General features: G+C 37.4%; 1 protein-coding gene across 1 annotated transcript; it reads right to left on the bottom strand.

The window, feature by feature from the left end:
* Positions 1–357: 357 nt before the first annotated feature.
* Positions 358–26776, bottom strand: DAZL (deleted in azoospermia like). Its single transcript, XM_075547892.1, has 11 exons — positions 26756–26776; positions 12873–13019; positions 12516–12607; positions 11587–11638; positions 10724–10787; positions 10496–10635; positions 6998–7069; positions 5748–5798; positions 4815–4928; positions 3534–3632; positions 358–411 (listed from the first exon to the last, which is right to left on the bottom strand). The coding sequence occupies exons 1-11, from the start codon at positions 26774–26776 to the stop codon at positions 358–360; spliced, it is 906 nt and encodes a 301-aa protein (XP_075404007.1).
* Between the last annotated feature and the right edge of the window lie 314 nt (positions 26777–27090).

The following is a 27090-nucleotide window of genomic DNA, read 5'->3' as shown; positions in this document are numbered from 1 at the left end:
ACTATCAAATTCTGACCTTTCAAAATAACAGATTTTTAAAACAATTTTTAAAATCAGAGCTTACTTTTAAACATAAAATGTCAATTAAAAAATTCCTTAACCTAAATCTTAAAAGCTATTCCTATCAGTCTCAATTATTTTTTACTTTCAACTATATATTCTACACAGAACAATTATTTATGCTAATACCTAATGAAGAACATTTCAATGTAAAATAAAACTAAGTAATCTAACTTCTATATAAAGTATAAGTGATTTATCAAAAGTCAGAATTAAATTTCTATTATGGTGAAGAACTTTCCGTCTCTTCTTCAAAACCATCAACTGCTCACGAGACCAGAAAGTTAGCAGAGGGGATCAGACAGACTTAAGCATGGCCCGACTTCTTCTAAAGTGATGCACTCTTTTATCCTAAAAAGAGACAAACAGAATCCTTCTTAGTTCCTTGACATTATCCCGATGAGCTAATAAAGATGCAACATACTTTTAAGCCTTTATTTGGGGTTCACAAACTGTATAAACGGTGAGAAAAAAGGTGACTCCTTGAGGAAGCCTTCCTGAATGTTGGGGTTAGCAAATGTACCAGACTAGTTTCATCCAATAGTTTTTAAAGAAATCCCACTAAATTCAGGAAATTTAGTATCATTTTATGTACATTATCCATGCTTTAGCAATGAGGTTCCAAAGGTTAACTGATGAGAAATGTATGCAAATTTTAAAACTATTAATTTTACAACTGAAGTGTATCTGATAGAAAAAAGTTTGAGAACTCCACTCCACTTCCGTCAAAAATACCATGCTTTTAGGTTAAAAGATGTTTATTCTTGGTCCATTTTAAAGGAACTGGTACCTTAACTTGTGATGGAAGCATGAAAAGGCTTCAAAACAGTCAATGGAAAATTCCATTACCTTTCCTATGAAAATTTTGAAGCTCCCTCATATATCACTGCAAAGAAGAATCCAAAATTTGCTGTCATAGGAGTCCAATTCAACTCATAGGGACCCTATACAAGACAGAGGGAGAACTGCTCCTTATGATTTTTGAGACTATAAATCTTTATGGAAACAGACAGCCTTATCTTTCTCCTGTGGAGTGGCTGGTGGGTCTGAATCACTGACCTTGTGGTTGTAACTTCTACTATGCCACCATAGCTCCTTATAAAGAGAAGCAGCATTGTATAATCTAGTAACAACTGGTTTGTTATTCTGTAATAAGGTTTACATTCAGCTTTCATATGAAGAAAGGAGCCCTGGTGGCACAGCGGGCTGCTAGCTGCAAGGTCAGCCATTCAAACCCCCAATTGCTCTACAAACCCCTAATTGCTCTGTGGGAGAAAGATTAATCATTTTACTCCCATAAAGGTTTACAGCCTTAGAAACCCTCAAACGCAAATCTATTCTGATCTAAAGATTGCTGTAAGTCTGAATCAACTCAATGGCAGTGGGGTTTTATATGGTCACATACAGAAGGTTTACTTCTGGGAAAGTAATTGATTTGGATAGAGCCTAGAAAAGTGGAAACAAAGTGAAATATCTTCAGGGAAAACCTAACAGTATAAATAAGCTGGACAACAGAGTGTATACGGACTTTCCTGTGAAAGACTGTAAACTAAGCCTTAGTGATTTCACATTCAATTAAAATGGTGACCCATGTAGCTAATGGGTCTGAACATCAGAAAGCTACATACAGGTTGACAATTTCTAAAGCTTAACTCAGAGCGAGCAGAATCCTCTGGGAAGTCAGAAGGAAGGTTCTTGTCCAATACCAGGAGAAAACTCAAGTTTAACGACTTTATAATTTCTAGGCCAACTTTAAGGGCTAACTATTCACACTTTGAGCATGGTAAGCTAACAAACAAACCCATTTCTTTCCTTTCTAAACTGTACTATCCATGTAGACTGAGACAGTAACAGAGTAAACAGAGTAACATCAGCTTTAAATGAACATTGGAGCAGTGAGAACTCAATTGTGCTACAGCTGCCTCTACTCTTCTACATTACAGCTAAGGCTGGTCCTTAATATACCCTTCACAAAGACTTTCTATGTTTCATCATATGTCCATTCATATACAGAAAAAAAGGTATTTTCCTTCCCCTGTTTTAAGACATAAAACACGGATACAAAAGTATCTGAATGAAAAATGATGCCGCTGCTTTGCACAAGTCTGGCAGTTTCCCAAAGATTAAGGATAGAGTTACCATATAACTCAGCAATTCCATTCCCAGGTATACCTCTATGTGGACGTAAATTTGTGCATGAATGGTCACAGCAGTGTTGTTATTATAAAAGTGGAAACAACTCAAATGTCTATCAACTGATAAACAGATCAACAAAATGTAGTATATACATTTAAAACAAAAGAAATAAAGTACTGACACATGCTATCACATGGACAAATCTTGAAAATATTGTGCGAAGTGAAAGGATACTCAAACCAAAAAAAACAAACTCACTGCCATAGAGTCAATGCTGGCTCATACTGACACCCTATAGGTTTCTGAGGCTGTAACTGTCAATGGAAGTAAAAAACCCAGCCCTTCTCCTGAGGAACTGCTGGTGGTTTTGAACAGCTGACCATACAGATCACAGATCGATGAATAACCACACCACCACCACAGCTCCAAGTGAAAGGATATAGTCACTAAAAATCACTTATTGTAGGGTTCTGTTTATATGAAATGTCTAGAATAAACAAATCTGTAGACAAAAAGTGTTTCAGTAATTGCCTAGGGCTAGAGGGTTTGGGGGAAAATGAAAGTGTCTGCTAGGGAAGTGACCGTCAATGAGCAAAGGGTTTCTTTTTTTGAGTGATGAAAATTTTCTAAAATTGTGGTGGTTACAAATCTCTGGGAATATACTACAAACCACTGAATTGTACAATTTAAGGGTGAATTGTGTGGTATGTGATTATTTCAATCAAGCTATTTCAATTTTTCCCTTTACTAAAATAAGCACCCAATCAGAGTGATCAGTTAGTTCTTTATCATATTGTAAATTTTATAGTCTTGGCCTTCTAGTTTTAGACTTATAAAAACTGGAACCTATGAAGATTTATGTGATTTGTCCAAGGTGGTAGAATCAGTAGTAGAAACCAGCACTTTTAAGTTAAAATTCCTACATTCTTTTCCAACTTCATCAATAATCAATTTCCACTTCTTTCCAGTTTGTTTCTCTTTATTCTTCCACCCCTCCATCCCCCCGCAAACAGTTTAACTGCATGTTCTCTGATCAATCCATTTCTGTTCTGCTCTTTCTCTTTTATGGTTTGGTTAAGCCAACATTCTCTTTCACAAATCCTTTCAATTCTAAGTGTCTGTTAAATGTTTCTTCACTAAGTACAAATTCTACGGTTTCAAAGGTTGAACAGCATATAAAACACATGGGTAAGTACAACCCACTCATAATGCTTTACTAGAGGTTAGTAAACTACTGAATTAATGCTTTAAGTAACCTCAAAATAGGTATACATAGGGGGAAAAAGATGTTTCAAATCGAGCAAATACATATTTTTAAGCATAATCTATTTTCCTACCTTAAAATAATCATCTTGGGTAACAAGAGAGTTTCTCAGTCGACTCTCTGGATTAAATAGGCAAGATACCACTGTCTGTATGCTTCGATCCACTGATTTCTGAAACAGAAAAGTTTCCAGCTCTCTAATGTCTATTCTTCCTTTTGCTCAGTTAGGGTTTCTTTTGGGGAGGGAGGGGGAGGTAGCTTGCATGAACACATATGCTTATTTTTAATTCCTATGCAATTTCCATGTATACACACATTTATACATGCATACATTTTTACTACATATTTTCTGCTAAATTTTTAGAACATTTAGTGATAGAATGCTGATTAAGAAAGTTAAATTTTAACAGAACCCTAAGGTATTTTTCTTAAGGAGCTCTTTCCTTTTTTCCTGTTCAATAAGAAACAGTAATCTTCAATACTTCAAGAAATATTACTAGAACAAAAAATGGTAACTAACGGTAAGCTATGTTACATTTGTTAATTTTTCCTTCAAAATATTAATCATGCATCAAATTAGGAAAAGGTTTTCATCCATAATTGATCAGATAACATAATTTCATCGAAACATTTTTTCCCACTAGGAAATACATGGATGAAATTCACAAATTCAATGGGAGTCAGTCAATTCTCAGCACATCAGTTATATCCACATTCCCACCTATTCAAGAAAACAAGAAAATAACAGGATGAAAGTATTGTTATAAGAACATGCTCTACTCCCTCAATGCAGGAATACTTTCTTTTCTTCTATTAAATTGGCATTCTATGATGCTCACCCTCCCGACAAAAATAAATAAATAAATAAATAAAAAGAACATGCTCTAAATGACAAAAAGAAACTCGATGTTAGTATCTCAGATATTACTAGGGACTCCACCACTCTTGAAAACGGCTGCCATACATGTGACAGAGAGCATACCATAAAAATTGTGTTTTCCTATTTGGCTAAGTAAATATTTAAATTGGCAAAAGATCAGACACATAGAATTCATCCTAGTTTTGCTTTAGAACAGAATTCCTGAGGAAACCTGTCATATTATGCTGCCCCATAGTATTATCTAATATTTATCAGCATACAGTAAAAGCAAACAATGAAATGATTCCAAAGCTTTATGTCCACATTAAAAGCCTGGGTCTTAAGGGTGTTCTAAATTTATCAGTAGCTCCTTAATGTTTATGGTTCTATATAAAAATTTGGGTAAGAGATCATTACTTTTCAAAAAGCCACTAATAAAACTTTAAAAGAAGATAAAGAAAATATAAGCATTAATAAATAAATATAGACATTTGCCTTTTGCGGGCCATTGCCAGAGGATGGAGTAGCTTCATGAACTGAGCATTCGCTCTGCAAAACTTCAGCTCCTGGGTCAACTTCATTACAGTAGTAGTTAACTGTTGTATAAGCCTATATTTTAAATGATAAATGAATAATTAAAGAGCTTTACAGATACATTTCTAAGCAACTTTTAAAAAAATGGTGAGCTGATATTGAAAGTTTAACTGTAGCTTGTGTTTAAATCCAATTACATTGTTTCAGAAGCTATTTCAAACTGAGTAGTTAAAATGCAATAAGGCAGCCTTTTATCTTGAAACTGTATTCTAGGCTTCAACATAATCAAAATTAAGAAGGTTCTAAGAAAAAGAAATTTCTATATATATATATATATATATATATATATATATATATATATATATATATATATATATATAGCACAAGTGTGCTTGGGAGTTGTAATGCTTGCTGTATCCTTCAAACAGCTGATCCTAGTCATGAAGAGCAGCAGTGTCATGGGTCCCAGGGGCAACACCATGCTTTGTTTTATTCCTCTCCTTACTTAATGGTGTTAACAGCAAGAATAGTTCTCAATTTCACTTCAGCAGATTTTTATAGGTAGTAAAACCAGAGGCACCTTCAATATTAATGCTAATTTTTTAATAGTTGGATTGTATATTCTACCAACAAGTATCTGAGCACCTGTTGTGTGTATAGCAGCCATTACTTAGGTACACAGAAATAAACTGAGAACAAAAAGCAGAGTTTTTTATGAGATCATATAATCAGGTTAGCAAAAATTACTAAAACAATATATAATGCGAAATTGTACTTAAAAACATATTTCTGGCATAGATAACATTGCAAAAGTTAAGAGATATGTAACAGTTAAGCTAGGAAATACTTCTTAATAAAGAATATGAGATATATGTGTTGACTAATTCCATTTACCGGAGGAATAACATAGCTCCTTTGTTCCCCTGTAGGCCACTGAGGTGGCATCTTGAAAACAAACAAACAAACAAAAACAGCATTTAAAGGTTTCTATATATTTCATCAGATGAGATAACGTTCAGTTATTTGTAACTAGCTTTTTAGTTTTACCATGATAAAAGAAGTAACACTAGAACACAGAAATAGTACATTATTATTTCTAAGATCTTAGGTTCTTTAAGGTTATTCTCATCTATATGCCATGTATTTTTCTGAATTCTCTGAAGATGACTTTCAGGAAAACAAAGGATAATAATAGTTTTCTGAATATTTTTATAACATGGTCATAGGTCACAGATATGGTCACAACTACAGATTCAGAGAACTACTATCTTGGAGTAGCTATGAAAATAAATACTATTGAATATACGTAGAATCCAATGCTCTATGAATTTAACCATTTTATTTCAATCCATCCTCCTACAAAATTTAAAACTATCAGTCTGGATATCCTAACTATTAAACAGCAAAAATGGAAAGATACAAGTTGACATCAGAACCCACTGTCATAGTTGAGTCAGATTCAGAGACCCTACTGAAATATACCACACCCAACCACGTCAAATCTTAGAAAATAGTTTTGGAGAAAAAATTCTTACTAATACTAGTAAGTACATATCTGTTAAAATACCATTCTTTTATTTCTAATTGATAAAAAAGGTCCTAATGGACCAGTGCTGAGAGTGACGATACCGGGAGGATGGAGAGAGGGTGGCGTGGAAAGGGGGAACTGATTACAAGGATGTACATATAACCTCCCCCCTGGGGGATGGAGAACAGAAAAGTGGGTGAAGGGAGATGTCGGACAGTGTACAATATGACAAAATAATAATAATTTATAAATTATCTAGGGCTCATGAGGGATGGGTGAGTGGAGAGGGAGGAGGAAAAATGAGGAGCTGGAGCTGATACCAAGGGCCCAAGCAGAAAGCAATGTTTTGAGAATGATGGGAGCAAATGTACAAATGTGCTTGACACAATGGATGTATGCATGAATTGTGATAAGAAATGTATGAGCCCCAATAAAATGATTTAAATAAATAAAATTGAAAAAAAAGAAGTCAATCTTAAACTAATTCTCTTTTATTACTTAAATTTTAGGTGTAACTCATTAGTATAAATTTAAAACTATTTGGGAAATTCACACATGTTAATTAAGGCACTCAATAATATCCCAACATAAATCATTTTGTTTTCTCCTAATTTACCTGATAATTATATACTGGCAATTGATATCCAGTGATGACTTGAACGGGTGAACTTGGATAAGGAGGGTAAGCCTGAAATAAAATTAACAAGGTAAATTAAAATATATATCATTCCTAATATTGCAATAGATGACAAAGTAAAATAAAATCATTTCTTCATATGCAATAAGGCAGAATTCTAATAGAGCAAATCTGACTTCATGAAGAAAAAAGGTAGGCTTTTTAAGTAAGGAAAAGTAAAGAATAACTGCTGAGGAAAGTGACTGATTTTTACCAAGCTAACTTTAACTTATTTATCTCAACTTGGAACTTCCTGCTCGTATTTGTTAGGGACTTTTATTATGTCAGCTTTCCATGTTAATATGTTATATCTGCTGTTTCTTTGTAAAAACATCTTCAGGCAGATTTATATTTTACTAATAAGGAAATGTGTAGTCCTCTCACAGATTTTGGCCTCTCTGTACTTAATGTTTAAAAATCAATACATATGCTCCAAAATGAGAAAAGACAATTTTACAAGTCTGAATATTTACTGATACATAAACATACAGGCAGCACCTTGCATTAATATATCCAGAATAGGTAATGGCTTCCAGTAAATTTTTACAAACAAGTAAGATTTTTCTTCTACCCATGTTAAAAGGAAGTAAGAAAAACTTTCTTACATGGCAGGTAGGTGAGAAATGTAAACTCAAACAAAAGACATTACTAAACTATTTCATTATTGTTATATTTTCTTGCAAAGAAAATGTATTTTAAGTTAAAGAATAGAAAGTTAACTAATATAAAGATGGAAATAAAGATTATTTCTTATCAGTTGGAAATATGTCAAATTCCACTTCACACAAATTATATGCCAGAAGTTTAAAAATATAGTCAAATTCATCTATCCATTCTAGAACTAAAATATACCCAGAAGTCAGCTATATATATGAAGCATCATCTGAAAATCACTGCAAATAAAAAAAGCTGAGAGAAATGCTAAATTTATAGAAGACATGCAGACACATAGAGTTGCCTTCAAATATTTTAGGAAGATGGAGAAAAGAAGGAGAAGGCATTGGTTCAAGGTGACTAGAGATAGAGGTTTACAGCAAGTTATATAGAAATAGGTCTTAACTTAGTTTAAAGAAGACCCTTCTTAAATTTCTAACAGTATGAATATATTAAGTATCAAGGTAGCAGACTGATATTGGGCCTCTACGCAAGTCCTCCCTCAACGCAAGAACAATTTGTTCTAATAACGTGGCATTCTATGATGCTCACCTTCCCGACAGGATGGCTGAAGACAAAACGGGTGCATAGCAAATGTGGTGAAGAAAGCTGATGGTGCCCAGTTATCAAAAGATAAGAGCGTCTAGTGTCTTAAAGGCTTAAAGATAAACAAGCAGCCATCTAGCTGAGAAGAAACAAAGCCCACATGGAAGAAACACACTAGCCTGTGTGGTCACGAGATATCAATGGGATCAGGTTTCAGGCATCAAAGACCCAAAACAAAGAATGTGAATGAGGGGGAGTGCGGAAGAGGAGACACAAAGCCCATATGTAGATAACTGGACATCCCCTTACAGAAGGGTCACAAGGAAGAGACAAGCCAGTCAGGGTGCAGTATAGCATCGATGAAACATACAACTTTCCTCTAGTTCTTTAATGATTCCCCACCCCTCCACCGCCCCCCACCCCCGACTATTATGATTCCAATTCTACCTTACAAATCCGGATAGACCAGACCATGTACACTGGTACAGATAAGAGCTCATAACACAGAGAATCCAGGGCAGATAAACCCCTCAGGACCAATAATGTGAGTAGTGATACCAGAAGGATAAGGGCAAGGTGGGGGGAGCAAAGGGGAACCAATCACAATGATCTACATATAACCCCTTCCTGGGGGAGAGACAACAGAAAAGTGGGTGAAGGGAGACATCGAACAGTGTAAAACATGAAAAAATAATAACAATTTATAAATTAACAAGAGTTCGTGAAGGAGGGAGGGTGGGGAGGGAGAGAAAAAAATGAGCTGATACCAAGTAGAAAGAAAATGTTTTGAAAATGATAAGGGCAACAAATGTACAAATGTGCTTGATACAATGATGTGTATGTATGGATTGTGTTGAGCTGTGTAAGGCCCCGATAAAATGATTTTTTTTTAAGGTTAAGAAAGAAGAGATGGAAAAAGGAAACACAGAGGAGGTGGGACAAGAGATATTACATTGTCACCAACAAGAAACAATCTGTATGAACTGTTGAGTAAAAATGGATTTGCTCTAATGTGGTGAAGAAAGTTGATGGTGCCTGGCTATCAAAAGAGTTAGTGTCTGGGGTCTTAAAGGCTTGAAGGTGAACAAGTGGCCATGTAGCTCAGAAGCAATAAAGCCCACATGGAAGAAGCACACCAGCTGGTGAGATCACGAGGTGCCAAAGGGACCAGGTATAAGGCATCATACAAATATATATGTATATATATACATATATATTTGTATGATGCCTTATACCTGGTCCCTTTGGCACCTCGTGATATATTTGTATGATGCCTTATACACATACATACATACACACACACACACATATATACCATAGTGAATGAAGGGGGAAGTGCAGAGTGGAGACCCAAAGTCCATTTGTCGGCCACTGGAGAGCCCCTCACAGAGGGGTTTAGGAGAGGAGATGGGTCAGTCAGGGTGCGATGTAGTACCGATGAAGAACACAGCTTTCCTCCAGATCCTGGAAGCTTCCTTCCCCCAACTACCATGATCCGAATTCTACCTTGCAGGATTGGATAGGGCAGAGGTTGTACACTGGTGCATATGGGAGCTGGAGGCACAGGGAATCCAGGGTGGATGATACCTTCAGGACCAGGGGTGTGAGGGGCGATAGTGGGAGACTGGAGGGTGAATGGGTTGGAAAGGGGGAACTGATTACAAGGATCCACATGTGACCTCCTTCCTGGGAGATGGACGGCAGAGAAGGGGGGAAGGGAGACTCCGGATAGGGCAAGATATGACAAAATAACAATCTATAAATTATCAAGGGCTCATGAGGGTGGGGGGAGTGGGGAGGGAAGGGAAAAAAAGAGGACCTGATGTAAAGGGTTTAAGTGGAGAGCAAATGCTTTGAAAATGATTAGGGCAAAGAATGTACAGATGTGCTTTATACAATTCATGTATGTATATGTATGAATTGATAAGAGTTGTATGAGCCCCTAATAAAATGTAAAAAAAATGGATTTGCTCTAAAATTTGCCACCCAATTCACAATAAAAAGTTGCGTTATTTTTTAAAACCCCTATGAATTAAATGAAAAAAATTGTAACAAAATAGACATCACCATTCAAGTATTCGAACAGGGACTGTATTGCTACTTACTAGGTAAATTATGGGTAGAATTCCAGAGTAAGAAGTGAGACTGGCTTACTCTTATGGTGCCCTTCCAGCTATAAGATCTCTACTCATAATAAAGAAAACAACAACCAAAACCAGATATACAGGGACTTCTTACTTGAACGTATTGAGTTATAGGGTTCATCATAGTTGGAGGCTGCATGTAAGTTTCGGTGCTTGGATTACTCCAGACACTCTGGAACTGAGGTGGTGGTGGAGGATTGAAAACCAAAGGACGTGGCTGCACATGATAAGCACCTTTTTTAAAAGAGGGGGAAAAAAAACCTATTTTTAATTCTCTAAAAAAACTATACTTATGTCAACAACAATTTTTTCGTTTACTTACACAAATTTTGTTTCCTAATTGCAGGACCCAGTTTTAGCTTTTTACCATGAAAATTTATCTGTGACTGAAAATAAAACAACACCAAAATTAGAGTCAATTTTTAAGCCTTTAAGGTTTAAGTAAACTCCCCTGTTATGCATTAAATCCTGCCTGGCCCTCCCCTCACCCCAGCCATATGCATTATAAATCCTAACCCCTATTCCTATAGATAGACCAAAGTTAGGAAAACTGTTTCTTGGTTACGTTAATGAGGTCATATTTCTGTTAGGTGTGCTTCAAACCAATCATTTTGAGATAGAAAAGATTAGACAGAGAAGCAAAAGAGCAGAAATAGGGAAAGATACAAGATAGCACCAGGAGCTTTTCAAATACCAAGAATGCAAAAGAAAAGGCCTCTCTCTCAGAGCAGAAACAGAACACTGACTCCTAGAGCCAGCAATAAATTGGAACTTCTAGCCTCTTCAAATTGTGAGAGATTAAAGTTCTACTCAATAAAAGCCACCCACTTGTGGCACTTTTATTATAGCCCACTAAAAAACTGCAGCAAGCTCAAGTACTCTAAAACTCATTGTGAGAACATTGTGAGATTCATTGTGAGAACAGTCCAAATCAAAATTTGTCACTATGGAGGCTAGAAAGGTGTCAAATGGAACTTTGGGGAAAAAATATTCTTTCATTTTCTCCTCATCCTTTCCTGTCTCTCTGTCATGCAGTTAAGTGTCTGGTAAAAATTAAACAAGTTCTGACAAGTTATGTCGGTATCTCAAGAAAAAGTACATCTTTCTCAAAAATTTATATATTGCTCAATTTAGTCTATACTTACATGAATAAATAATATTTTTCACCATGACAAGATTACTTACTTCCACTATTTTCTGCACATCCACATCATTATAAAATGAAACAAATCCATAGCTATAAAGGTAGATAAAAGTGTAAAGTCACCACCATATAGTAACATGGTTAAGAATTAGTATAATATGTAGTAGTGGACAGAAATGACAATGATAAAGGATTAATAAAAACTAAGCTAAATATGTGTCAAATGTATATAACAGATTATCTGGAAATACTGTGTTTTCTCCTGACCATCATCAGTATCAGAATAAGGCTTTATAAGGGCCCCTTTCATGAGCAGAGACTCATCCACAAACCCAATTTTAATTTATTGTGATGGTAAAACTTAAGATGCTGTACAATTGAGCAAACAGTTATTTGATAAACCTGATTAATCCACTTATACTAAATAAATGAAGATAGGTTATATTTAAATGCAAACATCAGGAAAACGATTAAATAAAAATCTAGCAAATTTTTATTCTCTACATGAAAGAAACAAAGGAATAATTTTATTCATATAAGAATGCCAGTTTTGAAGATTTCTTCTCTGATATTTCATAGATTGCTGTCCAATCTATTCCAATTCCTAACAACGCTGCGTGTTAGAGAACTGCATTCCACAGGGCTTTCAATGGTTGGTTTACTGAAACAGATCTCCAGGCCTTCTTTGGGTTAGTAACAGTGTGCTAACCATTTGGTTAGTAACTGAGTATTAATCATTTACACCAGTCAGTGACTTTATAGATTCTAGGGTTCAGGTTAACTTACATAATGTATACTGAAGGTGAAAATATGGACTGACACAGTGGCTGCAAGAATGGGCTCATGCATATTGTTAATTCTGAGTATGGCCCAGGACCAGGAGGCATTGCTCTCTATTATACACAGAATTTCTATAGGCTGAACTGACTTGATGGCACTTAATACCATACTGAAGGCGTGTTTTACTCACCCTTTAGACACACCAGTTCTATCCGTGATTATCTTCACTTCTTTTACCGAACCATATTTAGCAAAGAAGCCTCTAATTTCTGTTTCATCCATCTATGGAAAAGAATTTAACTTAAAGAATAAAAATTCAGCATTCAAAATTTGCATTTAACTATAAACAAGGTTTGGTAAGGCAGAAGTATCTTTCCCAAGTATCCTGAAACTACTGTTAGCACTTTGTCAAAATATTTCTAGTCTCTATGAGTTAAACATAAAACCGAATCCAAATTAGCGTAATGTACAAAACCTCCTTAGCTTGAAACAAGGCCGAGATGACATTATTTACAACATATCCTAAAATAAAAAATGAGTACCATACCCTAACATCAATTCCACCAACAAAAACCGTATTTGGCATGACTTTGCCTTCTGGTAAAACATATCCTTGGCTGGTTGTAGTTGATGAGGACTGGGTGCTAGCCTCTCTGGAGATGGTTGAGTTTGGAGTCTCAGCACTTGCAGCAGACTGTAATTTAGAAAGCAGACATCATGATCACAAACCCAGGCAAAAACAAACAAACAACTTTTAAAAAAAAATCAACCACCAGACAATGTGAAATATAATTTTTATTTTTCAGGTACAAAATAATTTTACATCCTTACTTTCATTGTAAATCAGTCATCACTACAGTTTAGTTCAGGATTCAGGATTTAAAACAATCAGGATAGCTCTCAACATGAAATTTTAACAACAGGGTTTATAATTTCTAACTGTGTCACTGTTAGTTGTCATCTCATATATACATTACTGAACTATATTAGCAAGATTTTACTGAACCTATGAAGTGCCTACAAATATCTAGAATATTTAAATTGATAAACAAGTTATTAAAATCATTCTAGTCTATGCTAATAAACATGTTTTCACATACTAAGTACAATAAAAGGCATGGCAAATATTTTCTTACAAAGCAAATAAGAGTCTGCAGCAAAACAAAAATAAGTACCCGAGTTTTATAAATCATTTTGTTTTATCTTTGTGTTCACCAAAATTATCATGTACTATTGTAGCTAAAACACCCCCCTCTGAATATACTTGCTTTACTTTAGAAATGGATCGTGAAAACATTATTTGCTCATATATCACAGCTCCTGCTAACATATAATTTTTAAAAAGAGCTTGTAACCCTCTTTTCTAATGGTAGGGTATTCAAAAACATCTTTTGAAATAACATTTTTCTTTCTGAGTATCACTAAATCAGTCCAACCAACAATACTAATTTTCATAGACTGATGATAAATGATACCATCTTTTTCATATTACAAAAAAATACACAAAGCCAAAAAACCCAATACATACAAAGCACATATTTTTAACTGGACCCTGGTCAGAAACTGTTTTTAATGTTCCCAAAGAAAATTCTGAAACAAAATTTACTAGTAATATGTATGTTGGAAGAGGCAGTACAACATAGTGAAACAAAGTGACTTAGTCAGAATATTCAGGTTCATGTCCCTTTCTAGATTATATGGCGGTGTATCTCTGGGCAATTGTTTTGAGAATGAAATGAAATAACATCTGAGAATTCATTTTGTCAAATATAAAGTTCAATGCCAATATAAGCTACTACCCTATTATTTGAACTTATTCTCAATAGGTTTTTTAAAAAAGCTTCTTTCCTAGTTTTACTACCTGGTGATTTATTTTGGAAATTCTATTTTAATTAACAAAGTTATTTAGAGTTTCAAGAGAATATTTTATGGCACACTCATTCATCTAAAATTCTATTGTGAAATATTTATAGATTATAAGAGATAAATACAAAAGGCTTCGAGAGAAATAAAACTACTTCCCATAACACTGCTCATGAAAGCAAACAAAAATAAAAGAAATGGACAGATTTTCAAACACGTTAACATTGTGGTCTTAAAAGGAATAGCAATTTCGAGAAAGTAAGTAGAGTTCTTCTTTTGTTAATTAAATACTAGAAGTTAATGATGAATTTGGAGATTTTACAAGGTCCTGTATTTTTCTGTTATAATATTGTTTGTTTAAATACTTCCTAATTCTTTTCTTTATTCATGATACAGTGATATAGCAATAAAATAGGACCGAATTTAAAACATTACTTCTATTTTTCCTTTTTAAATGTCTTCTTTAATTTTTCTTTCCCTGAATGGGAATGTATTACATAAAATACCTATCATCAGCTACTGAGAAGATGACTTGATTTCCCTTCTGTATATACAGTTTAGATAGAAAGATAAGGTTTTACATTCCAGTAAAAAATTAAAAGTTGGTCTCAGAAACCCACAGGGACACTTCTATCCCTCCTATAGGATCACTGTGAGTCAGAATCGACGTACGGACAGGGAGTTTAGGGTTTTTTTTTTTGTATATACCATTTAAGGAGCTATGGATTATAATGGACTTGATGGCAATGAGATTGTGCGTGTGTGTGTATGTAACATAGTGAGTTATGCTCGTCACAAGGCCAGCAGCAGTGAGAATCCATCATGTGCTCTGCTGGACAAAGATGAGGCTTTCTGTTCCCATGAAGATTTACAGCCTCTGGAACCCACATGGGGAAGTTCTACACCTTCCTACAGGTGTGCTTGTGTCAAAATCAACTTCATGGCAGTTGAGTTTTGAGTTTACATGTACAATATAACAATTTCTTCTCACCTCAAAAATCCAAAACACATGTGGTCCTATAGCTCAAACAAACTTTATACATACCTTCTCAATTTACTCCTTGATTTATAGATGCACATTGGATTTTATTTGATAAATTATCTTTGATAATACTTATCTATACACTCTAAGTGGATGAAGGTATTTTAAACTAGTAGTGAAACGTCCAGACTGAAAACCATGCCAGATTAATGGGGACGGTGATGGTGTACTTTCTCTACCCCAGGTGCACTTGTAATGTCTGTGACATTTTGGGTCACAACTGAGAGGAGTGCTACTGGCCTCTAGTGGGTAGATGCCAGAAATTTTACAATGCCTCCCACAATAAAAATTGTTCTAGTTCAACATTTCAATCATTACTGGAGCATAGTGACCCCCTATAGGTTTCTGAGACTGTGACAGTTTACAGGAATAGAAAACCCACCCAGTCTTTCCCCCAGGGAGTTGCTGGTGGTTTCAAAAGGTCAATTGCAACCCAAGACATAATCACTACATCACCAGGGTTCCTAGGTCAACATAAAAGAGAAATATTATTCTATAGGAAGAACTTGCTTTTCGTTGTTCAATGCAATGTTTTCAAAATTAGTTCCTTTGTATGGAAAAACAAAAGTGGTAGGAACGCTCTCATATTCTATTGACAAAATAAAGTGGATTCCTGAGAGTAATTTGGGAAAGGGGGGAGCTGTTAGTTATATTAGGAATTATGACTTTGACTTTAAACTTTAAAATCTGGTTGCCCACTTAACAGATATTAAATATGACATTCACCAAGTCATAAAGATGACATTATGTCTTACTAGCTTGCCAGCAGGTGGTGCTCTAAGCTTACACAGTAATACTACAAGCAATTATCAGGCTTACTAACCGGAACTATTTCACAAGTCAAATTTTTATGTCCATTGGACAGGTGCATACCGCTCTTGAGACTTACTACTTTAGTCAAAGTCTTTCCCATTATTTTAAAGCTGTACATGCAGGAAGTAAAGTAATCTGATGATTAAGTTGTTCCAAGTAGGGAGTGGTTCAATGATTTAACTGATGCCAAACTTGCTTAACATTAAAGGAGAACTTCAAAGATGGCCACCAAACACACAATGTGAATAGTGTGGCGCTCCTTAGTTCTGCCAATATTCCAACTTCCCCTACAGGCTCCTTAAAGGACCCACTGTACATACTTCTTCATATTCTCCCATTTCACGGGCTTGGACCCTTAATTTTCCCGCTCTGGTTACCATGATCAAGCACCCAAATTGTAAAAGTTCTAGTCTATTTTGATTCCTTGGCCATGACAGATATCAGTTTGAAGTCTTGCATTAGTTATCTGGAAGCCAGTCATTTATTACCTGGGGAATGCTTGGACTTCTTTTTGTAACCAGAGTGAATAGCAGCGATACGAGTATATTTAAATACATACTGTATGTATGTATGTATGTATACTATACTTATGTATTTATATGTAATTATAATTTGGTTCATTTTAAACTACAGCCAAATACGCTCTACTAAATGCTTAGGCTTAGTAAAGAGTTTGATGCAAAAATTAGGAATGTATCTTAAACTCACACCTGTTGCCACTGAGTCAGTTCCAGCTATAGTGATCCTATGGGCCAGAGTAGGACCTACACATTAGATCTTCAAGGTTTTAAATCTTACTAGAAGAAAATATATTCTTTCTCCCACAAAACTGGTGGGGTTCGTAGGGCTGACATTTTCGTTAGCAGCCAAGCACTTTATTTAATCGCTATGCCACCAGGGATAATATAGAATATAAAATGGACTTAATACAAAAAAATAATTATTTTTCTTAGTGATACTCTCAAGTAAGTTGGTAGATTTTAAAATGAAAAAAGTGCTGGGAAATTATTTACATGGGGTATAGTCTAGAGGTCCCCATACACACAATTCTCATCATTATTTATGGTAGTATGTGAAAGCTTCACTAAATTCATGGAAATTTTCTATTTTTTAATTCCATTTCCCATGAACTTTTTAAAGCCCTCTTGTATGTCAATTTTATTTGAATAACAGGTTAACAAAAAGTTGAAATTTGAAAATCAATTTTAAAGTATAACTTCTGGGATTGTCAGTTCCATCGATAATATCATTTTGCTGAGTCACCGTGTCTACATGTAAGCAAACTGAGATCTATGTATATTGACACCCCCCCCAAAAAAAATTAAAAGCTTTTTATTTTCTCATCATCACAGCAAGAGGAAGAAATTAATACACATAAAAACTATATTTAAGGAAATAGGGAACTGAAAATCAGAATAAATCTATAAAGAAATTCAAAAATTGGTTCTTGGGACAGGAGTGATGAAGTCCTAAAATAAACAAACATCTTGGCAAAGCTAGACAAGAACAAGAAACAGAACAAAATATGCATTCGTCACACCAAAGAAGAATAAGCTCTATGAGAATAAACTTGGGGATATTGATAAAATGGGAGACCTTTCTAGAAAAGTCAAAGCTATTTTAGGAAAAGAATATTTATCAAGATTAATCAATAATTACTACATAAAATTCTCAAAAGATGTCTGGTTCAATTTCACCAGTAATTTTTTTCAGTCTTTAAAAGAAACAGATAAGCACTGCTAATGTGTGTGTGGGGGTGGGTGGGTTGGGGGTGGCACATACAGACAGCCTCACCAAGCCATACAAACACTGGTAGTTAAGTGGTGGTGAAAGAAAAAGATAATTCACTTTTTATTAAAATAAAAGGCAAACTTTCAGAGAAAATGGGGAAGGGGGATGATCTCAATGCATTTTACAAAGTGAATACCTAATTGAGACTCTATTTCCATCTCCAGTGCTCCTCAAACCAAAGATAAAAAATAATGAGTATCAATCATTAAATTTATTTCCAATTAACAGACTGGCAACGTAAAAATGTATATATGATCTCTCTTGGAACCCATGTGGCAATCACTGCACACCGTAAGTGGTAATGAAACTTGGTACACCCCAAGAGTAGCACGTGTGTGTATAAATCACAACTAGCCCTTTCACAAAGCATTTCATTTCTGACAATTTATAACAAGGAATTACAACAAAACGCCACAGTATTTGCACTAGGGTATTTACTGTATGACTAGCATTGTTATAAAGCTAAAAACAAAAGATTCATAAGAAAGATTTTGGTAAAATAAGTCATGGTATATAATCTTCCATGCTAGCATTTTATAATCAAAATTACTTTAAATTTATCTTTGAAACAATGCACACCATATTGATATATTGAAACAGGTTGTAAAATGTTTTATATAGTGATACAACTTCTGTAAAATAAAATTTACCTTATCAACATATAACATGAGCATAAAAACACATCTGGAAAGATGTACACCATTTGTGGCTTATAGGTGGATCTCTACTTTCTTAAGTCGTTTTTTTTTTCGAATTCGTAAACAGGCTTTGTTCATCAAAAATTTAATAAATATCAGCATTTTCTCCCTTTACCTCTAAAAATGGAGGAAAAATTATTCTATTTATAATCAATTGTTATATAATAAACAATGTGAATAAGTGTATGGCCCTACATAAATTAGCATGGATACGCTATTCTAATCTGTCATTTAAGATATCTACAAATAAATTGCTCATCAATTTCCTCCCTTTACTTTTAAGAAGGGAGGGAAAAATTAGAATTGGAAGTAAGTATGAAGCGCTCGTTCGACACCGCTGTGACTTACGGCTTGGTCTCGGGTTCAGAGATCTAGCTCGCGGAGGCGGTTAACCAATTTTAATCCCTTATCGAAACTCCGAAAAGGGCAGTACGCCGCTTGGGGAAACATTTGTAAAATTTCTCCTGGGCGCGGAGGGGAAGAAGGGTCACTGCGGGAACGTTTTCAAAAATTCCTAACTCGAGAGCAAAGCACCGTCCCTCGGGCCTCAAGGCCACCTGGGCGCCAAGCTCGTGCTGAAATGGAGGCGGCCCACGAGGTCCCAGCAGGGCGCAAAAGGCGGGAGGCGCGGGCGGGGCGGCCCTCCCTCCCTCCACACGCCGCCGCGGTCCGCCCGACCCTCCCGCCTGCCTCGGGGACCCTCCCAGGCCCGACGGGAGAAGATGGCGCCCTACGCCGGAGGCCACGCCCACCGCCAACGCCGCCTCTCCGGCCCTCAGGCCCCGCCGGGAAGCCCAGGGAGGGGGGACAGGGGGAAGGCCCCCCACTTCCAAACGAGGCCGACAACCGTCCTCCTCGCCCCAAGCTCCTTCCCGCCCCGGGTTAGGAGGCGAGCCCGGAGCAGGCCCGGGGCTTCGAGCGCACGTGGCCTAGCCCGGGGAGGGAAGCGGGCGCCTCGGGCAGCCCCCCTTCCCGCTTCCACACCTCCCGCCCGCCCGCCCGGGCACCCCACCTCCGCGGCCTCCCGCCCCACAGGCCAGCGCCCGCCTGCGCGTGTCCGCCTGCCCGTGTAGGCCGCAGCCTCGCCCGGAGGCCGGAGGCCGTGTGCCGAGCAGGCCGCACCCCGACCCCCGTGGGCAGGCCGAGGCCTGCCATGCCCTGACGGCGCCCCCAGAGCAGGAAACCTCGGAGCACCCCATTTCCAGCCCCTCTACCCTGAACCACACTCCTCCACGCAACTCCGGCCGCCCCCGGGGATCCCCTCAGGCCTCCCGCTCAACTCACCATGATGGCGCCTCGGCGTGGGTGCGGGCGTGGGCTCGAGGAGGAGCGGGCTTGCGCTTGGGGTGGCTCCGGCTAGGCTGCCCGGCTTTCGGGGTCCAAACAGGGTCGGGTGGGGAAAGAAAGTCAAGCAAGCAGCCCGGCTGAGGAGACCCCCCAAGAGCGGGCGAGCTGGTCGAGGGCGGCAGGCGGACTGAGGCGGACCCACGGGGCTCCCGAAGGTGACTCCTGCTCCGGGTACTCGGCTCGTCGCGTCTGCCTCAGCCAATGGGGGACAGCGCCCCCGCCCTCCACCCTCGAGGGGGCTCGCGGGGGCCGACGGCCCGGCCGGGGTGCGCGCAGGGGGTGCGCGCTGGACGACGCTGCGTGCCGTGCGAGGCACCTGCTGCCGCCCACCAACAGTTGGACCCACGGCCATGTCCCTGCCGGAATGCCTCTGGAGACTCTCTGAAGTAAATCCACTTGCTTTGCCTATTTTTAGTGACGGTCTCTAGGTTCCACTTTCAAAATGGCGCCTCGCGGCATCCTAGTAGCGCAATCAAAATTGTACTTGCACGGCATTAGAAATAGACGCCGGGTAGGAACAGGTTTATGAAAAAGAGGGACCTCAAAGGCCACAACTACAGACGTGTCCTGGCCAAGTGTGAGGGAAATGGGGTTGGAGGGGACAGTTGGTACGTCCATTCTTTCAGGACTGCCTTGGTTGCTAGATGCTGGCGCTGCCGGCGAGAACCACACGGGCAAACCTGGGCCCTCCGGGGCTTACCTTCTAGGCCTGCCCAGAGAGTTCTAGAACATTCTCAAGAACAGAGGGAGAGAGTGGAGCAACGATGCAACTGCCTGGCGGTTGCTGGAGCAATTCACATTCCTGGGGAACCTCTCTAGAACCCCCACCCACAGGGCAACACCTGTGACTCAGCGCAAACCTCCACTTTTTATGCTCACGGAAAGCATGACGCGCTGCGTTCTGAACTAGCAGTGTGGTGGGTGTTTATGTAGTCTAGCAATGTTGGATAACAATAAAAACTAACCTTTTTTTATTATGGATACTTAATAGGTAGCTAAACCCCTGAGAAACTAAAGGAAATTTCAAATTGCCCCAAAATTTAAATGCCCTGAAAACCAGAGCAATGAGCAATGAATTCCCAAACGGATTCTTTTTTGGCCCCGGGTGTAGGACTAGGTGGAACGGGGTGACTCAGGTCTTTAAACACTGAACAATCCCATTTCCCTGGAAACTGCCAGTCCTGTGCAAAGCGAGCTGGTTGCTTATTCCAGAGGGGGCAAGTTAGTGTTGGGCTCTATCGCTCAAGGTGGGCTTATGAGGGCAGCAGCTCCGGGCGGGAGCTGTAACTGGGTACACCTTCCAAAAAGCTGCTGGTCCTGAAAGGCATCCTCAGGAAAAGTCTGCACTAGAGAAAATGGAAAAAAATACACCCACTGGACAAACAGCTAGAAAAAGATATTTTTGATTAAGATTTCTAAATAAATATGAAGCGACTTCACAGAAATTCCTGGAAAGATTCCATTATCTTTTCATTCCGTAAAGATTACAGCCTTGGAAAACCTCTGGGGCAATTCCACTTCGTATTATAGAGTCACTATTAGAGTCGGAATAGGCTCAACGGCTGTGGGGAGTTTACAGGCAGATCTCGTGAGATACTGCAGGTTCAGCTCCAGACCACCACAATAAAGCAAATGTCTCCAGAATGCGAACATAGGATTGTTGTTGTCACTTCCTAGTGCATATAAATGTTATTTTCAAATGATAGCAATATCTTTTATTGGTAAGTTTAAATTGTACTTTTCTTTCTGTTATAGTCAGTCGTTGGGTCAGGCATCAGAAGAGTTTTTAAGGCTTTTTTTACCTTTTTAAAATTTAAATTTTATTTATTATTATTTCCCCCTTTTAGTTATGGAATAACACCTACAAAGAGAAACACACGATACGTAGTTGCATAGCAAGCTCTCTGTACCTCACCTTCCCCCTGGGCCTGTCACAGACTTCAGAGTCTCTTCCTTTGGGGTGAAAAACATTTTTCCCTATATAATAATGAGGTCATAAAATATTGATCTCTATGAAATTGACTAATGTTGGTGAGCATCATGTCCTCCAATTTTGTCCATGTTATGGGGTGTTTGACAGACTTGGCTTTGTTGGTATGTACCAGAGTTTGCTTATCCCTCCACAAACGGGGTTTTAGCGTGTTTCCACTTTTTTGCTGTTCTAGAAATTGGCGTGATAAAATAGGTGTGCCTATATCTGTTCACGTTTTGTTCTTTATTTCTTTAGGGTATATACCTAGTAGAGAGATTGCATCATGAGGTATTTGTAATTGTTTAAGGATGCGCCATATAGTTTTCCATAGGGGTTGTACAATTCTACAATCCCATCAGCCTTGTATAGTGTAGTCTGTTAAGTGTGCAATAGCATTATGGAAAACTTTGAAATATTGTGATAATTACCAAAATGTGACATAGGTATAGGCAAAGCAAATATAGTTATTAGAAAATGGGGTGTCAATACACTTGTTGGCAGAGGGTTGCCACAAATCTTCAATTGGGAAAAAAATCACAGTATCAATGAAGCACCCTTTAAAGGAAAGCACAATAAAACAAAGTATGCCTGTATATTTAATAAAATTTTGAAACCCTATACCATTCTTTTGGAAGAATTTTAAGATTATATTTATACTATACTATTTGTGGTCATTAGAATTCCAAATCTAAGAAATTGACAAAACAAACAAACAAAACCCCCAGACATGATGCCTCTGGAATTTCAGTGCAGATCAGGGACGTATAAGACCAACCTGCAGTGATGTTTCCACAACTTAGGCTGAAAGAGGTTTTAGTAAGAGAAGGGCCCTCTGGAAAGTTAGCAATAAGCAATTATAAAATACTGTTGGGCATGAATGAGAACTGCAGACAGCAAAGAAGACTAGAATGTCAAGAATTTAGGATAATGAACTGGAGAGGCTTCTTTTAGATTGTGTTGTGTATTTTCTTTTTCTCAGGACTTTTTTTTCCCTCTCAACTTATTTGAGGTAAAATATACATATGTATATTCATTTTATTGAGGGCTCTTAGAAATCTTATGACAATCCGTCATTCAATTGTATTAAGCCCACTTACTCATATGTTGCCATCAACATTTCCAAAACATTTTCTTTCTACTTGAGCCCTTGGATCAGCAACTCTTTTTTCCCTGGTAATATATTTTAAGTTTTTCAAAAAAATATATATTATTGGTTTATTTTAACAGGTTTTTTTAAATCTAGTTACTTTAGCATGTAAAATTAAATTCTAAAACAGCGGTTCTCAACCTGTGGGTCATGACCCCTTTGAAGGTCAAATGACCCTTTCACAGGGTCACCCAGTTCATAACAGTAGCAAAATTAGTTACCAAGTAAAAACAAAGATAATTTTGTGGTTGCGGGGGGTCACCACAACATGAGGAACTGTATTAAAGGGTCGCGGCATTAAAAAGGTTGGGAACCAAGGGTCTAAAGCTATTCACTTCATTCTTGAACAATTCAAGGGCCGTAAAATCTTTTGACTCTATCCAGCCCTTCCAATTAATGTGTTGACATTGATTCTGACTGTGTGTCAGAATAGACTGTGCACCACAGGCTTTTCAATGGCTGATTTTTGAAAAGAGCTCTCCAGGTGTTTCTTTGGAGGTGCATCTGGCTGGACTTGGACTGCCAACCTTTCAGTTAGCAACCAAACGCATTGACCATTTATACCACCCAGGAACGCCTTTAAAATGTATAAACTATTATTATTAGCTATTTTAGTGCTATAAATTGGGCATTATGTTTTTTGTAGACTTGTCACATATATGACAGCTTTGTTTACCTTTTTTGCACATCTCAGGCCCGCGTTCTGGATCATTATCCTTGTACTTGAATTAAATGCTTTAGAATTCCCTGTGGAGGATGTGATATGGTAAGTGCTCTGGGTTTTGTTGATTTCATTGGAAATATTTTTATTTTGCTCCCATTATTTCATGATACTTCTGCTGACTGTGTAATTAATTTTAGGTCTATATACAATTGCCTGCCTGCCTTTTTTTTTTCCTTTCAGGATATTGAACATACTATTCTGTTGTTTTCTGGCTTCTGCTGCTGCTGGTGTGAAATGTACTGTTGGTCTAATTGTTAATTTAGACATTTTTCTTTGACATTCTGAAATTTTGTGTTGTGAAAATTTAAAATTTCTCATGCTCAGGTTTATGGGGTCTCTGAACTTGTGGATTAGTATAATTGTTCTTTAAAGATTCACTAGACTCAAAAAGTAGCTGTCTATATATTTGACCTATTTTTTATATTTCATAAGGAACTTGTCATTTGTTGGTTGTTTGGTTTGGGGTTTTGTGTGTGGGGGGGTGGGTGGGAGTTGACTATTTTCCATCAAATAAAACTCATTGGCATCTAGTTGATTTCAACTCATAGCTACCCTATAGATCAGAGTCAGACTCCTCTGGGATTCTGAGACTGTCACATTTTGTGGGAGAAAGCCACACCTCTATCTTGTGGAGCAGCACCCTAACTAGTAACCCACCAAGTCACCAGGACTTCTTAAAACTTTAGAATAAGGACTCATTATTCTCCAAATGAATTGGGATTAATTCAGTTGGTGGCACATTCAAACAAGTTCAGAAATAAATACCTATGTTAGTCCGGGTAGACTAGAGAAACAAATTCATAAACATGCATATGTATATACGAAAGAGGTTTATACACAAGAATAATTGAATATTGAGAAAACATCTCAGCCCAGTCGAGATCAAGTCCATAAGTCCAATATTAGCCCACATGCCGATACCAATCTATAAAGTTCTCATCAGACTCACGAAACACATGAAATGATGCTGAATGCAGGACAATCACAGGCCAGTGGGTAAAAAGTCTTTGGATCCGGTGGTGGTGTAAGCATCTCAGCACTGGCAGGGGTCTCCACATGCCTGCTCCAGCTTCCAGGGCTGCATCAGGTTAGGTCCATGTGACTTTTCAGGGATGCCTTGCAGTGAATCCGCAGAGCAAGAAAGTGTCTCCTGTCTCCAAGGAGGAAAATCCCGATTTCCCAGAATTCTCAGGAGAAGGCCAGGCCCACACAGAGGCCTCATTGGCTATGATCTGATGGACAGACTAGACTCCACCTCTTTACTCGTAATTCTCAAATTTACAAACGATTATATAACTACCACAAAACCTATTTTGCTTCTTTATCCACTAGAGACTGATAAGGGGGAAGAATGAAGGTTAATATTTTTAAATTCCTATGCCATTTCAGTGTACCTAAAGGCAAGGTCAGCAGCTTTGAAAATCAGTGACTGCTCCATGGGAGCAAGACAGAGCTTTCTACTCTCATTAACAGTTACGGTCTCAGAAACTCAAAGGGGCAGTTCTACCCTGTTTTATGAGTTGATATCAACTCCATGGGAATGAGAAAGACAAAGAACAGCTTTATACAGGAGGCCTTCAATAATAGTAAAGGCATTCTTCAGCATTATTTGCAAGCTATTTTTATGATTTTTGTTTTATCTGTCCTGAATCTATATTATTATTTACCTGACCCAAAAAAATAAACTCTGTTATTCTAAGCAATATTTATGAGATCAGATTTATTGTATTGGTTCCATTTTAAACAAATTAAAAGAAAATTGTACATATATGATATATATTTTAATTTTAATTGAGATATAAAATTATATCTTGCTATATAATTATGTATTATGTATGATTAAGATGCATTCTTTTATATGTTTAGTAAATACTAACATTGTATACATTAATAAAATTAATAAATAAAATATATTCATTAGTTTTAATTATTCAATTTAATTATATTTTATAATCATTATACTATACATTAAAATAATATAGTTATTCATATTTAATACAATGTCCATGTATTGTTTTAAAGGTCATACTATTTCATAGCCAGAATTAATAAGCTTTACGAAAATACTGTTCTTTGGCTCTGAGGAGTTAAAAGTAGGCTCAAGAGGGGGTGTAGTACCAAATCATTCTATGCAATAGAATGAGCATAATTGATTTGAAGGGGAAAATTAGAGTACTTAGAAAAGTAGAAATATATGAATTAAAAAATAATCTTGCAAACAGAGATTGCAGGCAAGGCATCGAAATGATCCACATATGAAAAAATTTAGCAGGAACAGAAGCTTAGAACCACAAGCAGCCTAGAGAAGTATATCAGAATTTCCAAAGACGTAGGAAAAGATATACATGTGGCTCCCAAAGAATGTGGGCTGGAGTTAGAGCCAATTCCATTTACATTTCAAGGTATGGCACCTCTGCTTCTATCTGGTCTGTGTTTACATGGCCTAAGGTAGCAATACACATTTCTTAAACATTCTTGTATTCCTGTAGTGATGTCTGACCTCTAAGCAAAGATGCTGGATGTATATGTGTGCACTATCATTGATTTTTTTCTTTGACAATATGACTCAAATATTTAATGTTAGCATGTAGATCTGCTTAATTCTTTTTAACTTTGGCATAATTTTACATAATATGAATATGCCACAGTCATTTAGCAATTCCCCTGGTCAATTGACATTTGAGTTTTTTCTTCTTTTTCACTATTACAAATAATATGCAAGTAATCTCTCATTGGAGATACATGACTATTATTCTAGGGTAAACACTAGAAAGCATAACTGCACATTTCAGGTTTTAATGAATACCATGAAAGTGCCCTCCAGAGTGCTGTCCCAATGGACACTAACCTATACTATACCAGTTATGAATACATATCCCTGTTTGTCAATATAAATATTAATATTGACATAATATTGATATTAGTATTATTTTTGTCAGCCTGGTGGCATATCATTTGCCTTTGCATTTCCTGGTTGCTCATAGAGTTGAGAGTGTGTTTGTTGACTGTTTATGCTCCTCGTTTGTCAATTACCTGTTTATCATCTTCGGCCATTTTTCGCTGGCATTGCTTATCTTTCTCCAGATTTATATGACTGGCTTCTTTTATTTTCCTCTACAGTCAGGCTCCTTTTCCCCCCTCTACAATCCCTTTCTTGGGCAAAGAATGCAGCATATCAATGCCTCTTTGAAGTTCTAGTTCAGTGTGATGGACTAGCACAGCAGTTCTCAACCTCCCTCATGCCAAGACTCTTTCACACAGCTCCTCATGCTGTGGTGACTCCCAACCATAACATTATTTTTGTTGCTGCTCATAACTGTAATTTTGCTAATTATGAATCATCATGTAAGTATCTGATGTGCATGATG

The sequence above is a fragment of the Tenrec ecaudatus genome, chromosome 4 (genome assembly GCF_050624435.1).
Source record: "Tenrec ecaudatus isolate mTenEca1 chromosome 4, mTenEca1.hap1, whole genome shotgun sequence".
In the NCBI taxonomy this organism is placed as follows: Eukaryota; Metazoa; Chordata; class Mammalia; order Afrosoricida; family Tenrecidae; genus Tenrec; species Tenrec ecaudatus.
The sequence above is the reverse complement of the archived record's forward strand: the minus strand, read 5'-3'. Positions and strand labels throughout refer to the sequence as shown.

Excerpts from the sequence above, each read along its gene's own strand:
- DAZL (XM_075547892.1), bottom strand. The coding sequence starts at position 26,776 with ATGGCCGAAGATGATAAACAG. Across the intron at positions 5,799-6,997 it reads TGCCAGTATATAATTATCAG|ATGCCACCTCAGTGGCCTAC; the intron begins GTAAATTAGGAG and ends TTTGTTTTCAAG. Across the intron at positions 4,929-5,747 it reads GGAGCTATGTTATTCCTCCG|GCTTATACAACAGTTAACTA; the intron begins GTAAATGGAATT and ends TTTAAAATATAG.